Below are 17,878 nucleotides of genomic sequence, written 5' to 3'. Positions count from 1 at the left end.
CTTGCATCCAGTCCAGGGGCCTCCTGTTGTCATCAAGGGGAGTGCCTATAATAATACAACAAGTGGGAGCTCTATCGTTTAAAGTTGTGATGTACTGAGTGTTTTGTAGGTCCTACAACGCTGGCACAGAATCTATAATTCTTGAATACTGATATGTACAGTGAGAATGGTGGTGTACAGTATCTGTGGTCATATGTATCAGTGATTAAATGATATCTATATGTTTAGCTTGAGCAGATGTATACTTTTATACCGTTACCTCTTTTTACTGTTCACTGTCCTAATGGTAGTCTGACTTGCAGATCTCTGAAAAACTGGAGCAGCTACAGGAGAGAAGGCAGGAAACGGAAAACAAATGGAAGGATAAAATGGAATGGCTACAGATCGGTAAGGCTTAATGTTTTTTCATTATGATCCAGAGCCACTGACCGCTCAGGCTTACATGTTTCTCGAGGATAATGACATGTTATGTCCCTTTTTATTCGCATTAATTCTTAACTATTTTTCTTTAGAAATGTCAAAGTATCATATAAAAAAAATGCATTTAGGTCACTGTTTTTTAGTTATCACAGTGGCAGCCCTTGTCATCATCCAAGGAAGACCTGGCATTTTGATGCATTTTAAAATTATCAGAAGCCTCTGCAAACCCCATAGTCTTCTTTAAAGGGCTTCACGTTAAATGACTGTAAATACTTTTGCATGATTACAGTATTGCATATAGCAATTAACTTCATGGTACAGGTATATTCACAAACATGTTTGTACCCATACTATCACAAAAATAGGATTTTTTGGTGTTCATTGGGGAACACAGCAGAAATCCTGCAACTAACGATTATTTTCATAATCTATTCGTTTGCCGGTTATTGTTTTGATTAATCGGTTAATAACCTTTAAAAAAAAAAAAAAGTGGGTCAAATTGGCATTCGTTTTCAACCACAATGACGGGAAAACGTGGAAATGGAAAACTTCTTAGTCAAAGGAATTTTCAGACAATGTGTGTGGTTTTCGTTCAGAAATTACATTCATTTTAAAAAGTGTTTAAAAAAAGTGAAAATTTCAAACAAAATTCTTTCATTCAGCGAATGTACAAAGATTTTTCGTCTGAATATTCTCACCTGAAAATTGATCGGTGTGGCCAGCATAAGGCTCGGTACACACCTATGCAGTTTGCTTTTGATCTGTTTCTGCAGTGCTTTTTGCTGTACGTTTTGATTTTTGCGCACGTGATTTTACTGCAATTTGCATTTTTTTGGGCAGATTAAAAAACACAAATTGCTGCAAAAATGCATTACACGCTTTTCTGCAGCTTCTCCATTGAAGTATATTGAACCAATAAAGCACCATTTTGCGTTTAAAAGTCCCTGGCCCTTTCAGATGTGAACGTGTCCCATAGGAAGTAGTGCATTTCTGCAAAAAGCACCAATAAACACATAATGTGTTAATGTGTTAAGACGTTTAGTAACATATTGGGGTTAAAAAACAAAAATTAGCCCTTTATAGTAGAAAGAAAGCAGATAATCACTACTGTAAGGGGTTAATTTTTTTACTGTAGAACAGTGAAAGTAATATTTACAGTAGCGATTATTTGCTCTTTCTGTACTATAAAGGGCTCATTTTAGTTTTTTTAACCCCATTATGTTACTGACGATTAATCGATTAGGAAATTAATCGATTACTGTCGATTAATCGATTAGTTGTTTCAGCCCTACTATTGGGTTGCAGCAGCACCTGAAGGATGCTGGGCACAAAACAAAAGCACAGCCCAAGGGTACCCCTGGTAATGTCGAAACTTCAATCTGCTAGCTTAGTCACAAACCCTGTGTAACAAAACTACTTTTCAGACATAACCGTAAGAGGTGTGGGTGTTGTGTCCCTTAATGAACGCAGAGAGAAAAGGTGTTTCTTTTTTATTTGTAATCGGAAGAAAGGACCAAACCTGCCACGACAGGTACAAAATCAAAGCAATCACAGTGCGGATACAGGCAACAATAGTCCGGGGTACAAGACATAATACAACTGCAGCACAGGTATTCCCTGATATCTACTTTCAACAACCAGCTGTCTAGGCCCGGCCGGGCCTCCCCCTCCTTTTCTTCTTTTTTTTTTTTTTTTTTTTTATTGTGAAAAAATGTAAAGAAACACAGGAACTCCAGTAGAGCCCTGAAGTGCCAAGAAAGACAAGACTAGAAAGAAAGAAAATGAATAGAGGAGAGAATGGGAGGGGAGAGGGGAGGGAGGGTCCAGAGGTGGACAGAAAAAAGGAGTTTGGGGGGGCGGGGGAGGGGGAACCCACGAGCATGGGTGTCCAGTATACACAGGGAAGGTAATGCATTCAGTCAACAGTTCAAGATATTATCCATTTCACGGTGGGTGATCTAGGGGCTCCCTAAGGGCCTGCCCCTCTTGTGAGTATTTGAATACATTCCAAAGCTGCCTTGTCTTGGAGTATAACTCCTGTCTATGTTGGCTCATCAGGACAAGGTCCTCCATCTTATTAACGTCCTCGACTTTCCTGACCCAGGTATTCAGAGTGGGCGGGAGTGGAGACTTCCAAGCAAGGGGGATGCATGCCTTCGTTGCATCTACCAAATGTCTTATCAAAGATTTCTTATAAGAACGTGTGGGTATGTCGTTTGCATGGAGTAGGAAGAACGCCGGTTCATCAGGGATCACATAATCAGTAAATCTCTGTAGGATTCGACGAACCCCCTCCCAGAAACTTCTAAGTCTGGGGCAGGACCAAAAAATGTGTAGCAAAGTCCCTTTTCCCTCCCGGCATCGCCAGCATTCATCTGTCACCGCCGGGAAAAATTTACTCAACACCACCGGGGTTCTATACCATCTCGTGAGGAGTTTATAGTTCGTCTCCTGCACTTTAGAGCAGATTGACGATTTGTGCGTAAACAGCACAATTTTCTGCTTCTGAAGATCTGTGAACGTGCAATTCAGTTCCTTTTCCCATTTAATGAGACTCGGAAGCTGATAGCCTTCCGGCGGTACATTAACATGTAGGTCAAGGATAAAGTATGAGCCACCATCCCCGTTCCCGAACATAGGTCTTCCATGGGTGTGGGAGATGGGGTCGCGGCCCTAGGTGGCGTCAGGGTGTCTAGGAAGTGGCGCAGTTGTGCCGCTCTCAAAAAATCCAGTCGGTATGGGCCAATTGGGTCTGTCAGTTCTGCAGTCGTTCTCCAGCGTCCCGCAATACTAAAATGCGAGGCCAGATAAAACCCTGATTCCCCCAGGGCTCGAAATATTCCATCAGATGCGCCCGGGGGGAAACGTGGGTTGTCCAGAATTGGGCAGAGGGGCGAGTTATCGGAAAACAGGGGGGTCTGGGAAGCCAGACGCGCACACCCCCCACAGTGTTGCCTATGAGCGGGTGGTGCTTGAGGGCCAGCGGCACATCATTGTAGCACCATAGTACAACATTCAGGAGGATCTCGCTCTGGGCTTGCTCCACTTGCGTCCACAGCTTCACCTTCTCATGATGACACCAATCAATGAGTCTACCCAGCTGTGCCGCTTTGTAATATGTGTGCACATCCAGCATCGCCAGACCCCCCATATCGTTTTGGTAGTGACAGAATCTTCCCATGAAGCCTGGACTTTTTCCCCCGCCCAAAGAAAGGTTAAAAATGCTGACCGTATTTGTGTGAAGTAGGAGAGCGGAATATGTATTGGTAGAGCTTGAAGGAGGTAGAGAAATTTAGGAAGAACCATCATTTTCAGGATGTTGCAACGACCGAACCAAGAATGGAGGCTGCTGTTCCATTTGTGTAACAGGGCTCGGACTCTATGAAGTAGGGGCGGGAAATTGAGTTGAAAAAGTTGGGATATTTTCAGGGGTATATGTGTGTCCAAGTACTTCAGGGCCACCCCTGTCCATTTCAGGTTGAAACATGTTTGTAGGTTAGTCAGCTGGGGGGGCGGGTATGCCTATGCCTATGCCCATCGCTTCCGATTTACTGAGATTTATACAGAAGTTAGAGAGTGCGCCATAAGTTTCAAATTCACGTAGTAAGGTAGGAAGCGATAGGGATGGATCGCCAATATAAACATTAAGTCATCTACGTAAGCCAAGACTTTGTATTGTGCGCAACCCCTATCCCTGAGAAAAGGTTTTTTATGGTACGTACAAAATATCCGGTTTTCTATTCCATTAATTTAAGTACGCAGTGGAGCTCTCGACCATCGGTAGGTCCCAAAAAAGTGTTTGTTTTTTTTTTGTTTTTTTTTCCACAAATAATTTTTTTATTAGATTTTGCACATAACAGCTTATACATTCAGAACAGAAAACAAAAAACATTATCTGCAGAGATTCCAGGGCATCGGCATGAAGCATGGTAATAATGTGGATATTAGGCCCGTTGGGAATCTCTCTTAACAGTTCAGAACCAGAAGGGGGTTCACGTTGTCATACTTGATAGGAGAAAAGATAGAAAAAAAAGTGAGACATGAAGAAGAAAAAAGAGAGGAAAAAAAAGACGCAAGAGTAGTAAAGGAGGAGAGATTTTAAAGAGGGGGGAAAGAATATCAAAGGAAGAGGGAAAAGAAGGGCGGGGAGAATGGGGAGCAAGAAAAGGAGCAAGGGATGGAAAAGGGTAGGGGGAAGGGGGGGTATAAGGTATAGTTGCTATCAAGGTCACATGCCCATAGGCAATACGGTCTAGAGCGGGCTAACCACCTCGGTATATTCCGGCAGCAACTAATGCTTAAGTGCCGTAAGTCTGAAAGCGTTGTGTATATTTAAAGTGGGTCCAGCAGGCCCATGTTGTTGTAAATTTTTGAATATGTTCCTGAGAAATATGTACTAGTTCTTCCATTTCCTCTATCCTGGAAATCCTCAAAAACCATTTGCCTATCGTTGGAGTGTGTGTAATTCGCCAATGTACCGGGATGCATAATCTCGCCGCGTTTACCATGTGCATGGCGAGGGACTTATAGTACTCAGTTTTGGTCAGGTGGGTGTGATGTAAGAGGTACTGTGCTGGAGAGTAATCTAAAGTGTAAGTCGTGATGTGGGCAGTAAGCTCATGCACCTCCTTCCAGAATGGCCGAAGGCATTCACATTCCCACCATATGTGGAGCATGGTTCCTTTCGCCTTCTTACACCTCCAGCATGTATCTGGAATGGATGAGGAAAACTTATGTAGAAGTGAAGGAGTCCTATACCAACGTGTTTCAATTTTATAACAGTTTTCCTGGATGGCAACATTAAGAGGTCCCTTGTGGACGTATTCATTGATAAGGGCCCAATTATCGTCTGTGAGGGGAGCCTGAAGGTTCCCGTGCTACGCAAGCTGGGTCCGGATAACTAGGGACTTCATCCATAAGTATCTCATAGATACCGGAGATCAGGTGTCTTTGTGGGGGGAGGCGCGTGCAGATCGACTCAAATGGAGTCAGGTGTCTTGTCCATGTCTCTGTCGTTGCCTGAGTGGAGAGAAAATGTCGGATGTGTCTATATGTCCATAATGGAAAAGAATTGCAAGGGGACGTCGCTACTAAATCATCATAGGAGCGAGGGGCTCCTCGGGCAAAGAATTGATGAGCTAGGATTTCCTCCTGTGGCCACTCCTGTCTAAGAAATGAGGATGAGATACCCGGTGTAAAGCCGGGGTTCCCCCTTAAGGGTGTCAGGGGACCAGGCACAGAGGAAAGCGATGGGTAAATAATTGGGTGTGCCCCGACCTCTATGGGCCAAAGTTGGGAGGGAACCCAGGGCAAGGACCTAAGAGGGAGATGCGTAAAAGATTTCTCCAGTGTCACCCAGATCCTACCAGCCTCATGAATGCGCCAATCGACAAGTGGAGTAAGGTGGCTCGCCAAGTAATAGTTAGAGGTCTGGTAGCCCAATGTCACCCCTGGGTTTGGGGCGTGTTAAACGTCTATATTTAATGCATGGTGGGGAGTTTCTCCATATAAATAATGAAGATGCTAACTTGTATGTTGCAAAGAAGGATACTGGGAGGCTGATGGGAATGCATTGGATGAGATATAGGAGTCGTAGTAGCACTATCATTTTCAAGAGGGCTGACCTGCCGAACCATGAGACATTAAGGTTCCCCCAGTCTTTAAAGTCTTGTTGGGCTTTTTTCAGGGCTATCGGGAAATTTTCATTGTATAGGTTAGTCAATTTTGTTGTGATTTGAATGCCTAGATACGTAATGGCTTTCTAATTCCACAAGAAGGGAAAGGATTCCTGACAGCGTGCTACTTCTGTTACGGGTAGGGAGACATTTAAGGCATGGGATTAAGCGTAATTTTTAGGTGTGACAGGGTTCCGAAATGTTCTATATCTTTCAGCAGGTTGGGAATAGAGGTAAGGGGGGAGGTGAAGGACAGCAGAATATCATCTGCAAAGGCAGCTACTTTGTATTCCCTATCCTGTATCCAGAGGCCTTTTATGTTGGGATTATCTCTTAATTTATTGAGGAAGGGTTCTAATATCAGGACAAAGATTAACGGGGACAGGGGGCAGCCCTGGCGTGTTCCGTTACCTATGGAGAAGGCGCCCGATAGGTGGCCATTAACTCTCACACTCGCATTCGGAGAAGAGTATAGCGCTGAGATATGAGCCAGCATGCGAGATTGGAGGCCCACTGCCTTCAGGGTCTCGTGCATGTAATCCCAGGCCACTCTATTGAACGCCTTCTCAGCGTCTAAAGACAGGAAGAAACCCTGAGTGTTGGATGTTGAAAGCCAGTGATGAAGGTTTAGGGCTCTGATAGTGTTGTCCCTAGCCTCCCTTCCGGGGACAATGCCTACTTGATCCAAAGAGATAAGGTTGGGTAAAAGTGGGGATAGCCTATTCGCTAGAATTTTGGCATAAATTTTGATATCTACGTTCAAGAGGGAAATGGGTCTGTAATTCTGTACTTGTGTGTTGTCCTTTCCTTCTATCGGTATAACCGTAATGTGGGCCTCTAGCATGCGTCCAACTTAGGTCCTAGGGTTTGCCATGGCATTAAAGGTAGTTATTAGCTGTGGTGACAGTACAGTGGAGAAGGATTTATAATATTGCAACGTAAACCCGTCAGGGCCCAGGCTCTTTCCCGTTTTCATCTGCTTTAATGCGTTCTGGAGCTCCTCCGTTTAAAGAGGCCGCTCCATGTCCGCAGCTTGCTCACCTGAGAGAGCATTTGTGCAGTATTGAGTTAGAAAATTCCTGATGGCTACTGTCCTCATTTATCTGACCCGGGTTCTGGGTGGTAGGTTGTAAATTGTATAGTTTTTTGTAGTAATTCTCAAAACATTTTGCAATGTCTTCATTTTTAAAGCAGGGTGTGCCCTGTGGACTCTGGATCTGGTGTATAGTGTTGGAGGGTCTAGAGGCTTTCACTACTCTAGCTAGTAGTCGCCCACACTTATTGCCCTGCTCGTAAAAGACTCTCTGATGAAAAACATAGCGACGTCTTGTGCGTTTCCCTAACTCTTCCAGTAGCAGGGAGCGTGAGACAGTTCTTGTAAAGAGCGCTGTGATTGAGAATGTTTGTGAGGCTTCCAGTTGTTTAATTCTGTCTATTAGTTTTAGTATAGATTCCTGGTGATTTACTTTGACTTTCGCTGCTTGTGTTAATCGTTCCCCCCCCGTATGACACACTTGTGTGCCTCCCACAGAGTGATTGGGGATGCAACTGTCGAGGCGTTGTCTAAAAAATATTCCCGGATTCGGGATTCTAAGCGTGTGGCAAATTCCATGTCTTTGAGTAATGCAGAATTTAATCGCCAGGTTTTAGATCTTGGGGCAGAGTCTGTAAAGGTCAGGGAGACCATAATAGGGTGATGGTCTGACAGGTACATTGGTTCTATCATCGAATGTGTAAGATAGGTCAGGTTGAGAGAGGAAAAAGTAGTCTATGCGGCAATATTTTTGGAATGGGTTGGAATAGAAAGTGTAGTCTTTAACCGTGGGAAACAATGTACGCCATGTATCATGTAGTTCTAGGTCCTGTAGCCGTAGTTTAATTTGCTGGAGGGCCCGGTAGGGCAGTGTTGAGGTGCCGGATGAGGTATCAATGTCCGGATTCAGTGGGACATTAAAGTCTCCCCCGAGGAGGACTATGCCTTCCCGGAAGGAGAGTAGGTCACAAAGCTTTCTAAAGAAACTTGATGTTCATTCGGGGCATAAATATTCGCTAATGTTAGTGGTTTTGAAGCGTATTGGCCTTTAATAAAGAAGAATCTGCCCTCCGGATACACCAGTGAGTCTGAAATTTGAAAGGACGCGTGCCTGGATATTAAGATGGAAGCTCCTTTTGTTTTTGCAGAAGGATTTGAGGAGTGGATAGCTGTGTGGTAAACATGGTTAGTGAGCTTGGGAATGGAATTCGAGCGGAAGTGGGTTTCTTGCAGAAAAATAAACTGAGCTTTGTGTTTAGTAAGGGCGGACATAACCTGCGATCGTTTTTCGGGGACATTTAAACTTTTAATATTGTGCGACACACACTTCAACGAGAGAGAACCATGAAGCTGCGGGTCCGTCTGCATGGTATGAGGAGATCCAAGGGCAAAGCTACGAGCTGCTAAGTACACTTGTTCAATGTATAAAGAAGTGCCTCTCTATACCGAGGTGGCTGCGCTGAGGGGTGGGTAAGTGTGACCAGTGGGGAAGGGGGGAGTGGGGAGAAGGGGGAGGGCAGGTATCGGAAGGGATGAGAGAAGGGGAGCGAGATAAAGAGGGAAAAAAAGAGGGGGGGGGGGAGAGGAAAGAGTGAGAAAGACGGTGAGGACAAGAAAGAGGGGAGGGGGTAGAAACAGACAGAGAGATGACCCAAGAGGTGAGGGTAGAAAAAAGGGGGGGGGAGGATCGTGAGCACCACGAGGTGTAGATCAAAGAAGGTTACCAGAGGTGGAGACGGAAACACCGCTCCACCTGAGAGGTAAGGAGCTGGAGGGTCAGCGGTCCAGTTTCGTAGATCCGCTGCAGGGGGACACTGAGAATGTGTGGGCACATCTGCTTCCGCAATCTAGAGGAGCTAGAGAACAGTAGCTGAGTGGGGAACAATAGAGTATAAGACAGGAGTAGGGGAACCATATTTAACAATATAAGATCCATAACCTCCAATACAAAAGACAAGGAACAAAAAAGAAAAACCAGAAGGAAATAGATCAACATTATTACCAGCCTGCAAGTGTCATACAATATATTGCAAGGGGGTACTATACTGCGACAATTAACTGCTCTTGAGAGAAGGCTTGAGTCTAATACCCGAAGCATAGTCTAGCCAGTGTCCCCTGTAAAGGAAAAAAAAAGGGGGGGGGGGAAAGGGGTGGGGGGATGGGGGTTCAGCCGGATCAGTAGTGGGGATGGAGTGGCATCTTAGGGGGCGGGTAATATACCCATATATGTTTGAGAAGACAGTCAAGTCCACCCTGGGCTTAGCTGAACCAGTAAACACTGCCCTGGGGGGAAACGAGTGCCCCAGCCCAGTGATCCTGGGGATTCCGGGACAGGGGCCACGTGTCCAGATCCAAGTTTGTACTGAGGTCCCTTAGAAATTTAGATGTACCATATCTAGTAGAATGGGGAGCGTAGTGAGGTTATCACCGTGCTATACCTAAAAACATTAGGACTCTTAAGCCCTCCCCTCCTCAACAAGTCAGGGGCCCAATAGCTGAGATCCCTCCCCCACAGCTAGGAGATAAACAGAAAACTCAAAGAAATATTTTTTTTTTTTACAAGGAACGTCCATGGGTTGACGATGCCTTTGGTATGCAGATCTGCGTGCAGGCCAAAGAAGCCCTTTACAACTGATCTACTCCTGAATAGGCCTGTATTGCTAGATTCACAATAATATTGGTGTACCCCAATATGGGAGTGCTTGCAGGTGTGGGATGGGGCAGCATTCAAGCACCATTGCATCGCCAAACCATGGGGTAGGCAAGGCCAAAAAGCTCCATTACACATAAGCAGGTGTAGTTATATATAAACAAAAATTTGTAAAAAAAAAAAGGGGGGGGGGGGGGTTTCAAGACTTACTCTTCATTCTTCATTCTGCTTTCCCTCTTCTTCCAGTGGGGGAGGGAAAAGTACCGGGAGGTAAGGTAGTTACCAGGAATGAGGGCCGCGACTTAGTCCCAAGGCTGCGGGAGTACCACTGTTATTAGGCTACGTAAGCTATAATCTGAGCCAACAAAAGGGGCCCAGTCCATGCAGCATACAACAGAGTTCTTTAAAAAGTATATATAAAGATAGCAAAGGGGGAGAAAAAAATATAAAAAATAAAAGGGGGGGGGGGCGCGAGTCCATGCCAATGCTTGTTCTGCAAGTACGTGGCCGTCTGTGTGCCGGTGTCTGCGGCCTGTGCAAGCACGTGCAGTTTCACTGGGACCTATACCTTAATGTCTGCAGATGCGGATGGGTTTTGCCCAGCAATGAGGTGAGGTCAGCTGGCTTCAGCTCAGTGGGGAGTTAGGAGTCTTAGGCATCATTTAAAGGGTCTTGTACATACAATCAACCTAGTCCCTCTGTGCTACTGTGAACCAGAATACTATTAACAGCCTTGTGATCAGGATAGCGCGGCCCCTAGGGTCAGGCAGATAACGTCACCGTCTCGGTTGGCAAGGGGTTGGCTAGAACAAGCAGGCACAGATCAACAGCAAAAGTCATTAGTATGCACTTACAGGCCGGCAAGGTTTATGGTCCTGGAGACAACTCACGCTTCCTATCGATCCCTGTGAGGGGTCTCAGGAGGTCCCGGTGTGCGGTGCTGTGGATCCCGGCGGGACGCATGAGCATCGGGTGAAGAATGGTCCGGTCCTCGACGCCTTGAGCGGTGCCTCTGTGCTTTTGGAGAAGGTCTGTGTGACACCGGTCGCCATGGTTCCGACGGGAAGTGGAAAGCACACCAGTCCGGAAGTTCCGTTAGGAGTAGATCGAGTTGTTCACAGAAGGCTGCCAAATCATCTGGTGAGCGTAGAAGAGCGGTGCGACCTCTGGAGGCTGCCGAGAGGCCTAATGGGAACTTCCACCGGTATGGAATGTTGCGTGATCTCAGTTGATCCAGCAGAGGGCTAGGAGCTCTCCTATTCTGTAGGGTAGTTGGGGAAAGATCCTGAAAAAGCTTAATTTCAGTACCGTTATGTAGTATCCGGCCCCATTCCCTAGCCTTCCGCAATATTTCTTCTTTTAGTGGAAAGTTTACAATGCAACATATTATGTCTCTAGGGGGCTCACCATCACGAGGTGGGGATCGCAAGGCCCTATGCAGCCTCTCCATCTCGATCGGTGAGTCTGCCGGACGATCCAGCAGATCGTTAAAAATGGCACATATTATTTGTGGCAGGGAACCGGCCTCCAGGCTCTCGGGTACCCCCCTGACTCTCACATTGTGCCTACGTCCCCGGTTATCGAGGTCTTCGACCTGACGATGGAGGTCAAATAGATAAGCAAGTTGGGATTCATACGTGCGTTGCACTTGCTTTATAGCAGTGGTGTCTAGTTGTGTGGTCTGTTCCACGTCAGCTAGTCTGGTAGCAACTGCCTGAATGTCCGCCTTGAGGTCAAGAATGGCTGCCGAAAGAGTGCTGGTGATGTTGCTAGTAATGTCGGCAGCGACCCTCTGCAGGTCAGAGAGGCTCGCCGCGGGAGTCGATCGCCTGCTTTGTGGGTCTCTTTCTTCCGACTGTGAGTCCGAGCCATGGCTCGGAGAGTAAGGGCCTGAGGCCTGCGCAGCCTCGTGGTTATCTGAGCGGAGGGAGCGGAACAGCTCGGGGATATTGCGGCCGAGCTGCGTTCCGGTCTCTTTCGGTGTCCAGGAGGCTGAGGTACTCTTATTCGACTTACCCATGGTGGTAGGGTGCAGCGGTTCCCCAAAAGGAGTAGTATTCAGTCCTCAGATTGCGGGAGCTCTTTGCTTAAGCGGCCATCTCCGGACCCAGCCAAGCTACGCCCCATCCCCAAAAACGTGTTTACCAAGGTGTAGGAAACGTAAACTACTTCCCACAGGCACATCAACTACACAGTATGCAAGACTTTGCAACCTACACAATCATCTGTGGATGCAGCTAAATCAATATTCTAAAAAATTGTAAAGGTGTGGGAGGATGACCAAATTGCCCACCTTACAAACCTGAGACATGCCTGATGACAAAATGCTCAAGACATGGTGTTGTATTTGAATGGGCTGTGATGGGAAAAGGAGATCTAGCGGAAAATGGATCACTCGCACAGAACTGCAGACACTGGGTGCTGATCTTAAGAGCCCATCACCACACTGTAGAAATGACTAAGTTATTTTGGGTGAAACATGTTATAGAGGAACAAAAAAAAAAACACAGAACACCTGGAGGGCTGCGAGTCTAGGGGCCAAGTAGAGCACTCTGATGAGGAGTAGCCAGATAAGTGGATCAGACCAATTGCAGCCAGCACAGTATGGAAAGAGACATGACAGTCAAAGTAAAAACACAAAATGGAGTGCTCTGAAAGAATGATCAAATAGAGTCCAACGTAGTACTGTATGCATAAACAATACTATTTATTCCACAAAGTAAAAAAATGGTTGAACAGTCAAAGTTTAAAATAAATGGTAGTGAACATTACCAGTGACCTCAGAGTGGATATGGGGAATATAATCATCCGGGAGGCTTGCCTGGAGATGGTTTGAACATAAATCACCATCCAAGGAAATGGAGGGGAGAAAATTCAGTTCCTAGATGGGGAGCGCACTGGCTGCTTGCAAAACCTGCCAGCTCCAGGTGGATCCCACGGCTGGATGGTGGTCAGCAGGATGAATGGAAAGGCAATTTTGTGGTATAAACGACCCCAGAGGGAACAACCAAGCCGACAGTGGACAGCCCATAAATTGGCAACTATTGTGAAACCAACTGTTGTGGAGCAATAAAAGCGATTTTGTTGTATATATTATACATACAAACAATTGTTCCTATGCAAAAACAATATGATAAAGGGAAAAATAATACCCATGACCATACACAAAGTTAATGCATGTAATAGTCATAAGGATAGTACAGTGGTGTTGTGGTTAGCGCTTTCACCCAGCAAAAAAAAGCAACACCATCCGCCTGGAGTTTGCATGTTCTCCCTGTGCCTGAGTGGGACTCCTCCGGGTACTCAGGTTTCCTCCCACGCTCTAAAAACATGCCAGTAGGTCAGTGGGACCCCATCCATATTGGCCCCAGCATGTATGAATGTGTGTCAGGTTCCCCAGGCTGCAAGCTCCTGAGGGCAGGGACCAACGTGAACGCACAATGCACTAGAGCTGCCACGACGAGTCCGCGTAATCGATTACGTCGACTATGAAAATACATCGATGTGCGTGAAAGGCGTTGATGCGTCACACATTGCGAGTTGCTGCCAGGCCCCCCTCTCTTCTCTCCCTCTGTGCTGCCGGCCCCCCTCTCTTCTCTCCCTCTGTGCTGCCGGCCCCCCCTCTCTTCTCTCCCTCTGTGCTGCCGGCCCCCCCTCTCTTCTCTCCCTCTGTGCTGCCGGCCCCCCCTCTCTTCTCTCCCTCTGTGCTGCCGGCCCCCCCTCTCTTCTCTCCCTCTGTGCTGCCGGCCCCCCCTCTCTTCTCTCCCTCTGTGCTGCCGGCCCCCCCTCTCTTCTCTCCCTCTGTGCTGCCGGCCCCCCCTCTCTTCTCTCCCTCTGTGCTGCCGGCCCCCCCTCTCTTCTCCCCCTCTGTGCTGCCGGCCCCCCCTCTCTTCTCCCCCTCTGTGCTGCCGGCCCCCCCTCTCTTCTCCCCCTCTGTGCTGCCGGCCCCCCTCTCTTCTCCCCCTCTGTGCTGCCGTCCCCCTCGGTATGTCAGGATGGAGAGCGGAGGTAGGAGCCGGTAAACCCGGCTCCTTCGTTTTCTGAATGGACAGAGTCAGTGACCACTGACTCTGTCCATTCACATAACTGAACATTGTAACCTCTTGTGATTATGATGTCTCAATTAATGAATGAAGAGAAGCCGCTGTCTTCTCTCCATTCATTATCGGTGCAGCGGAGGCTGCAGAGAAAGGGACTGGGGAATCTGTGTCCCTAGTCCCTTTCCCTGTCTCAAATGGGAGATGTCAGAGGTCTGTTAAGACCACTGATATCTCACCATAGCCCCCCCAACAGGGCTGATAAAAAACATTGCAAAAAAAAAATTTTTTTTTTAAATAACAAAAACACATCGACACTGTCCCTACGCACCCTCCCCCTTAAAAAAAAAAAAAAAAAAAAAAAAAAAAAAAAAAAAAGCATTGTAAAATATAAATTATAAACATTCATGAACTTCTGAACAGAACATAAAAAAGTAAGATAAAAGAATATAACTAGAATATATGTATATATATATTCTAGTTATATTCTTTTATCTTACTTTTTTTTTTATGTACTTATATCATTTTTTGTAAAGTTATCCAAAGGATTAATTGGCTAATCAAAAAAAAACACTAGATTAAGTAAAAAAAATATAAAATAAAAATAATCGTTATAGTCGATGACTAATCGAAAAAATAATCGCTAGATTAGTCAAGAGATACATTTAGAAATACATTTACAGAAAAAAAAAATATATATATATTCTATATATATATATATATATATATATATATATATATATATATATATATATATATTTTTTTTCTCTCATTTTAATGCGTGTATAAACCTTTTATACTAAAAATGTACCACAATAAAATGTATGCAGGGGGAGGGGGGAGTTTAAATAAGGGTATTAATCTCAAGTTCATTTAAATCATTGGGCGAAAGAGGCCCCATCAGAAAAATTCCCAAAACATTTCTCTCCTGCAAAGGAGAGAAATTCTCTCATTGGCCGTGGGTGTGCCAATTGGAATAGCCTCGATGGCAAAAACCTTGGGGAATTTAATAGCCTTTTTGTTTTGTTTTTTAAATTGTGGGATGCTATGTTTATCACACCCTATGTGTATAAGCCTCCGATGTTCACCAATTCTTGTTCATATAAGTACATATAGTCCGTCCGACATATAACATCCTAATGGTGAAAGTACGATCTTGTATCAAAGGTTTCTTGTTCAGGGTTACCATTTTACTGGGAGCTAGAATGTTCTTTACTGTGCGTTTTTTTTTTTTTGGTTTGTTTTTTCTTTCGGCTGCCAATGTTGAGGAAAAGTGCTGATCTAATAATAAAATGTTATAATGCTTACGAATGACATTCAAGATAGATTGTACTACTTGTTATGTGTTTACAAATCTGCCCGTGTTCTCAGATTTCTTAACCTTGTCAGTTGTAATTTCAAGGGGCAAATCCATTTGAGCGATAAACGCTTCCTCAATCAAGTCAACTGGGTAATCCTTCTCTTTCAATTTCATTTTCATCTGATTACCCTGAGCAGTATATTCCTCTACTTTTGGTGCAATTTCTTCTGAGTCCAAAAAGACCAGTTCATGAGGATGCATCACATATGTGAATGACAGTCCAAATGTGTTGTTGTTACAGTGGTCCGCAAAGGAGGTAAACAGGTCTGTACCGCCACTTCAGGGGCGGCACAGTGGTGTAGTGGTTAGCACTCAGCAGTAAGAAAGGTCGCTGGTTTGAATCCCAACCACGACACTACCAGCCTGGAGTTGGCATGTTCTCCCTGTGCCTGCGTGGGTTTCCTCCAGGTACTCAGTTTTCCTTCATTTAAATCATCAGTCGAAAGCGACCCCATCAGAAAAATTCCCAAAACATTTCTCTCCTGCAAAGAAGAGAAAATCTCTCTTTGGCCGTGAGTGTGCCAATTGGAATAGCCTCGATGGCAAAAAGCTAGAGGAATTTAATAGCCTTTGTTTTTTAAATTGTGGGTTTCCTCCCACGCTCCAAAGACATGCAGGTAGGTAATTGGCTTCTGTCCAAAATTGGCCCTAGTATATGAATGGGGACCTTGGATTGTGGGCTCCTTGAGGGTAGGGACCGATGTGAGTGTGCAATGTACAGGGATAAGGACAATAGTAGACGCTCACTCAGGTTGAACTGGATGGACTGGTGTCTTTATTCAACCTTACACTGGGGCAAAATTGGCCCCCATGGCCATGCCATTAAGTAAAAATGGATAGGGGGTCTAAAAGATGTGCATTTCTGGATCTAGAACAGGACATGTTTGACTATGTTGCTCTCAATCCACAGATCTTGTAAAATCATTAGGATATCATCAAGTTGGGACTGGGGATTATCCATTAGTTAAGTGTCAGACAGATTTTTACCATAACTTGGAGATGGTGTCTCCAGCATCATGGAGTTTTAAAGTAAGTTTAAGTATGAATTTATTAAGATCCTTAAAGACCAAATTTAAGACCAGTGGAGGGTGAAAAACCAAGACCCTTTTTAAGTAAAGAGTTCAGAGGGTGTAAGAGTATGAGGGGAGAGGTTGTAAATCTTGATCGTACTTCCCCTAAGTTTCATCCTTTTTTTTTTTTTTTTTTTGCTTAATCTTACATTGTGTTCCTGCTCTTCGACCTCTTCTAGTTTTCTTTTCTCCTTGTGTTGTACTCCTTTTTGGAGCATGTAATAAAAAAAAATCTATGTCTTCATTTAACCACTTAATAACCGCCCTATAGCCGAATGACGGCTTCAGGGCGGTTTCTTAACTGTGGGAGGCCGTCATATGACGTCCTCCCAGAATTCCGCTCTCGCGCGCCCCCTGGGGCGCGCACTCGAGAGCATCCGTGACCGCCGGGTCCACAGGACCCGGCGCATCACGGATCACGGTAAACGGCCGCTCATAGCGGGCGTTTACCACGTGATCGCTCCGTCGAATGACGGAGTGATCACTTGTAAACAAACCGGCGTCATGTTATGACGCCGGTTCCTCCCTCCCCCTCTCTGTACCGATCGGAACAGCGGAGGGGGAAGAGATCGGTGTCAGCAGCGATGTGGGCTGCATCTGCAGTGCCCACATCGCTGCTCACCGAAAATTAACCCCTCAATTCCCTGCAAACACTCTGCAATACCCTGCCATTACTCTGCATTACTCTGCAATACCCTGCCATTACTCTGCAATACCCTGCCATTACTCTGCAATACCCTGCATTACTCTGAAATACCCTGCATTACTCTGCATTACGCTGCAATACTCTGCAATGCTCTGCAATGCTCTGCAACACCCGCCAATACCGTGCAACACTCTGCAGTGCTCTGTAACACCCACCAATACCCTGCAACACTCTGCAATTCTCTGCAACACCCGCCAATACCGTGCAACACTCTGCAATGCTCTGCAACACCCGCCAATACCGTGCAACACTCTGCAATGCTCTGCAACACCCGCCAATACCGTGCAACACTCTGCAATGCTCTGCAACACCCGCCAATACCCTGCAACACTCTGCAATGCTCTGCAACACCTGCCAATACCGTGCAACACTCTGCAACACCCTCCAATATCCTGCAACGCAATACTCTGCAACGCCATACTCTGAGATAACCAGCCATACCCAGCCATAGTGGGTGATACCCTGCAATACCCAGCCATAGACACCCCCCGCCTCCCTCCGGTACTTCTACCGACTCGCCAATACGATCAAATCCAGAATCTTTTTTTTTTTTTTTTTTTCAGGCTTCCCAGCTTAGAGATGAGATGCGGGGTCTTATTGACCCCATATCTCACTGTAAAGAGGACCTGTCATGCCATATACCTATTACAAGGGATGTTTACATTCCTTGTAATAGGAATAAAAGTGATCAAAAAATTTATTTTTGGGGAAAAAAATGTCAAACTAAAATAAATAAAGTAAAATGAACAATAAAATTTTTTTTTTTTTTTTTAAAGCGCCCCTGCATGCAGAAGCGAACGCATACGTAAGTCCCGCCCACATATGAAAACGGTGTTCAAACCACACATGTGAGGTATCGCTGCGAACGTTAGAGCGAGAGCAATAATTCTAGCCCTAGAACTCCTCTGTAACTCAAAACATATAACC

At 45.5% G+C, this 17,878-nt stretch overlaps 1 protein-coding gene across 2 annotated transcripts in view; it reads left to right on the top strand.

Annotated features, from left to right (window-relative positions):
• Nucleotides 1-17,878, top strand: part of LOC143933943 (spectrin beta chain, non-erythrocytic 1-like) — a gene marked incomplete in the record, with an annotated part of 1,131,488 nt that overhangs the window by 958,982 nt on the left and 154,628 nt on the right. For both annotated transcript variants that reach the window (XM_077457128.1, XM_077457138.1), the window contains 1 exon segment: nt 303-387. In XM_077457128.1, the coding sequence (XP_077313254.1) occupies nt 303-387 (85 nt within the window).

This window comes from Lithobates pipiens, unplaced genomic scaffold (assembly GCF_037356315.1).
Source record: "Lithobates pipiens isolate NorthernLeopardFrog02 unplaced genomic scaffold, aLitPip1_a1.2 Scaffold_10, whole genome shotgun sequence".
Lineage (NCBI taxonomy): Eukaryota > Metazoa > Chordata > Amphibia > Anura > Ranidae > Lithobates > Lithobates pipiens.
The sequence above is the reverse complement of the archived record's forward strand: the minus strand, read 5'-3'. Positions and strand labels throughout refer to the sequence as shown.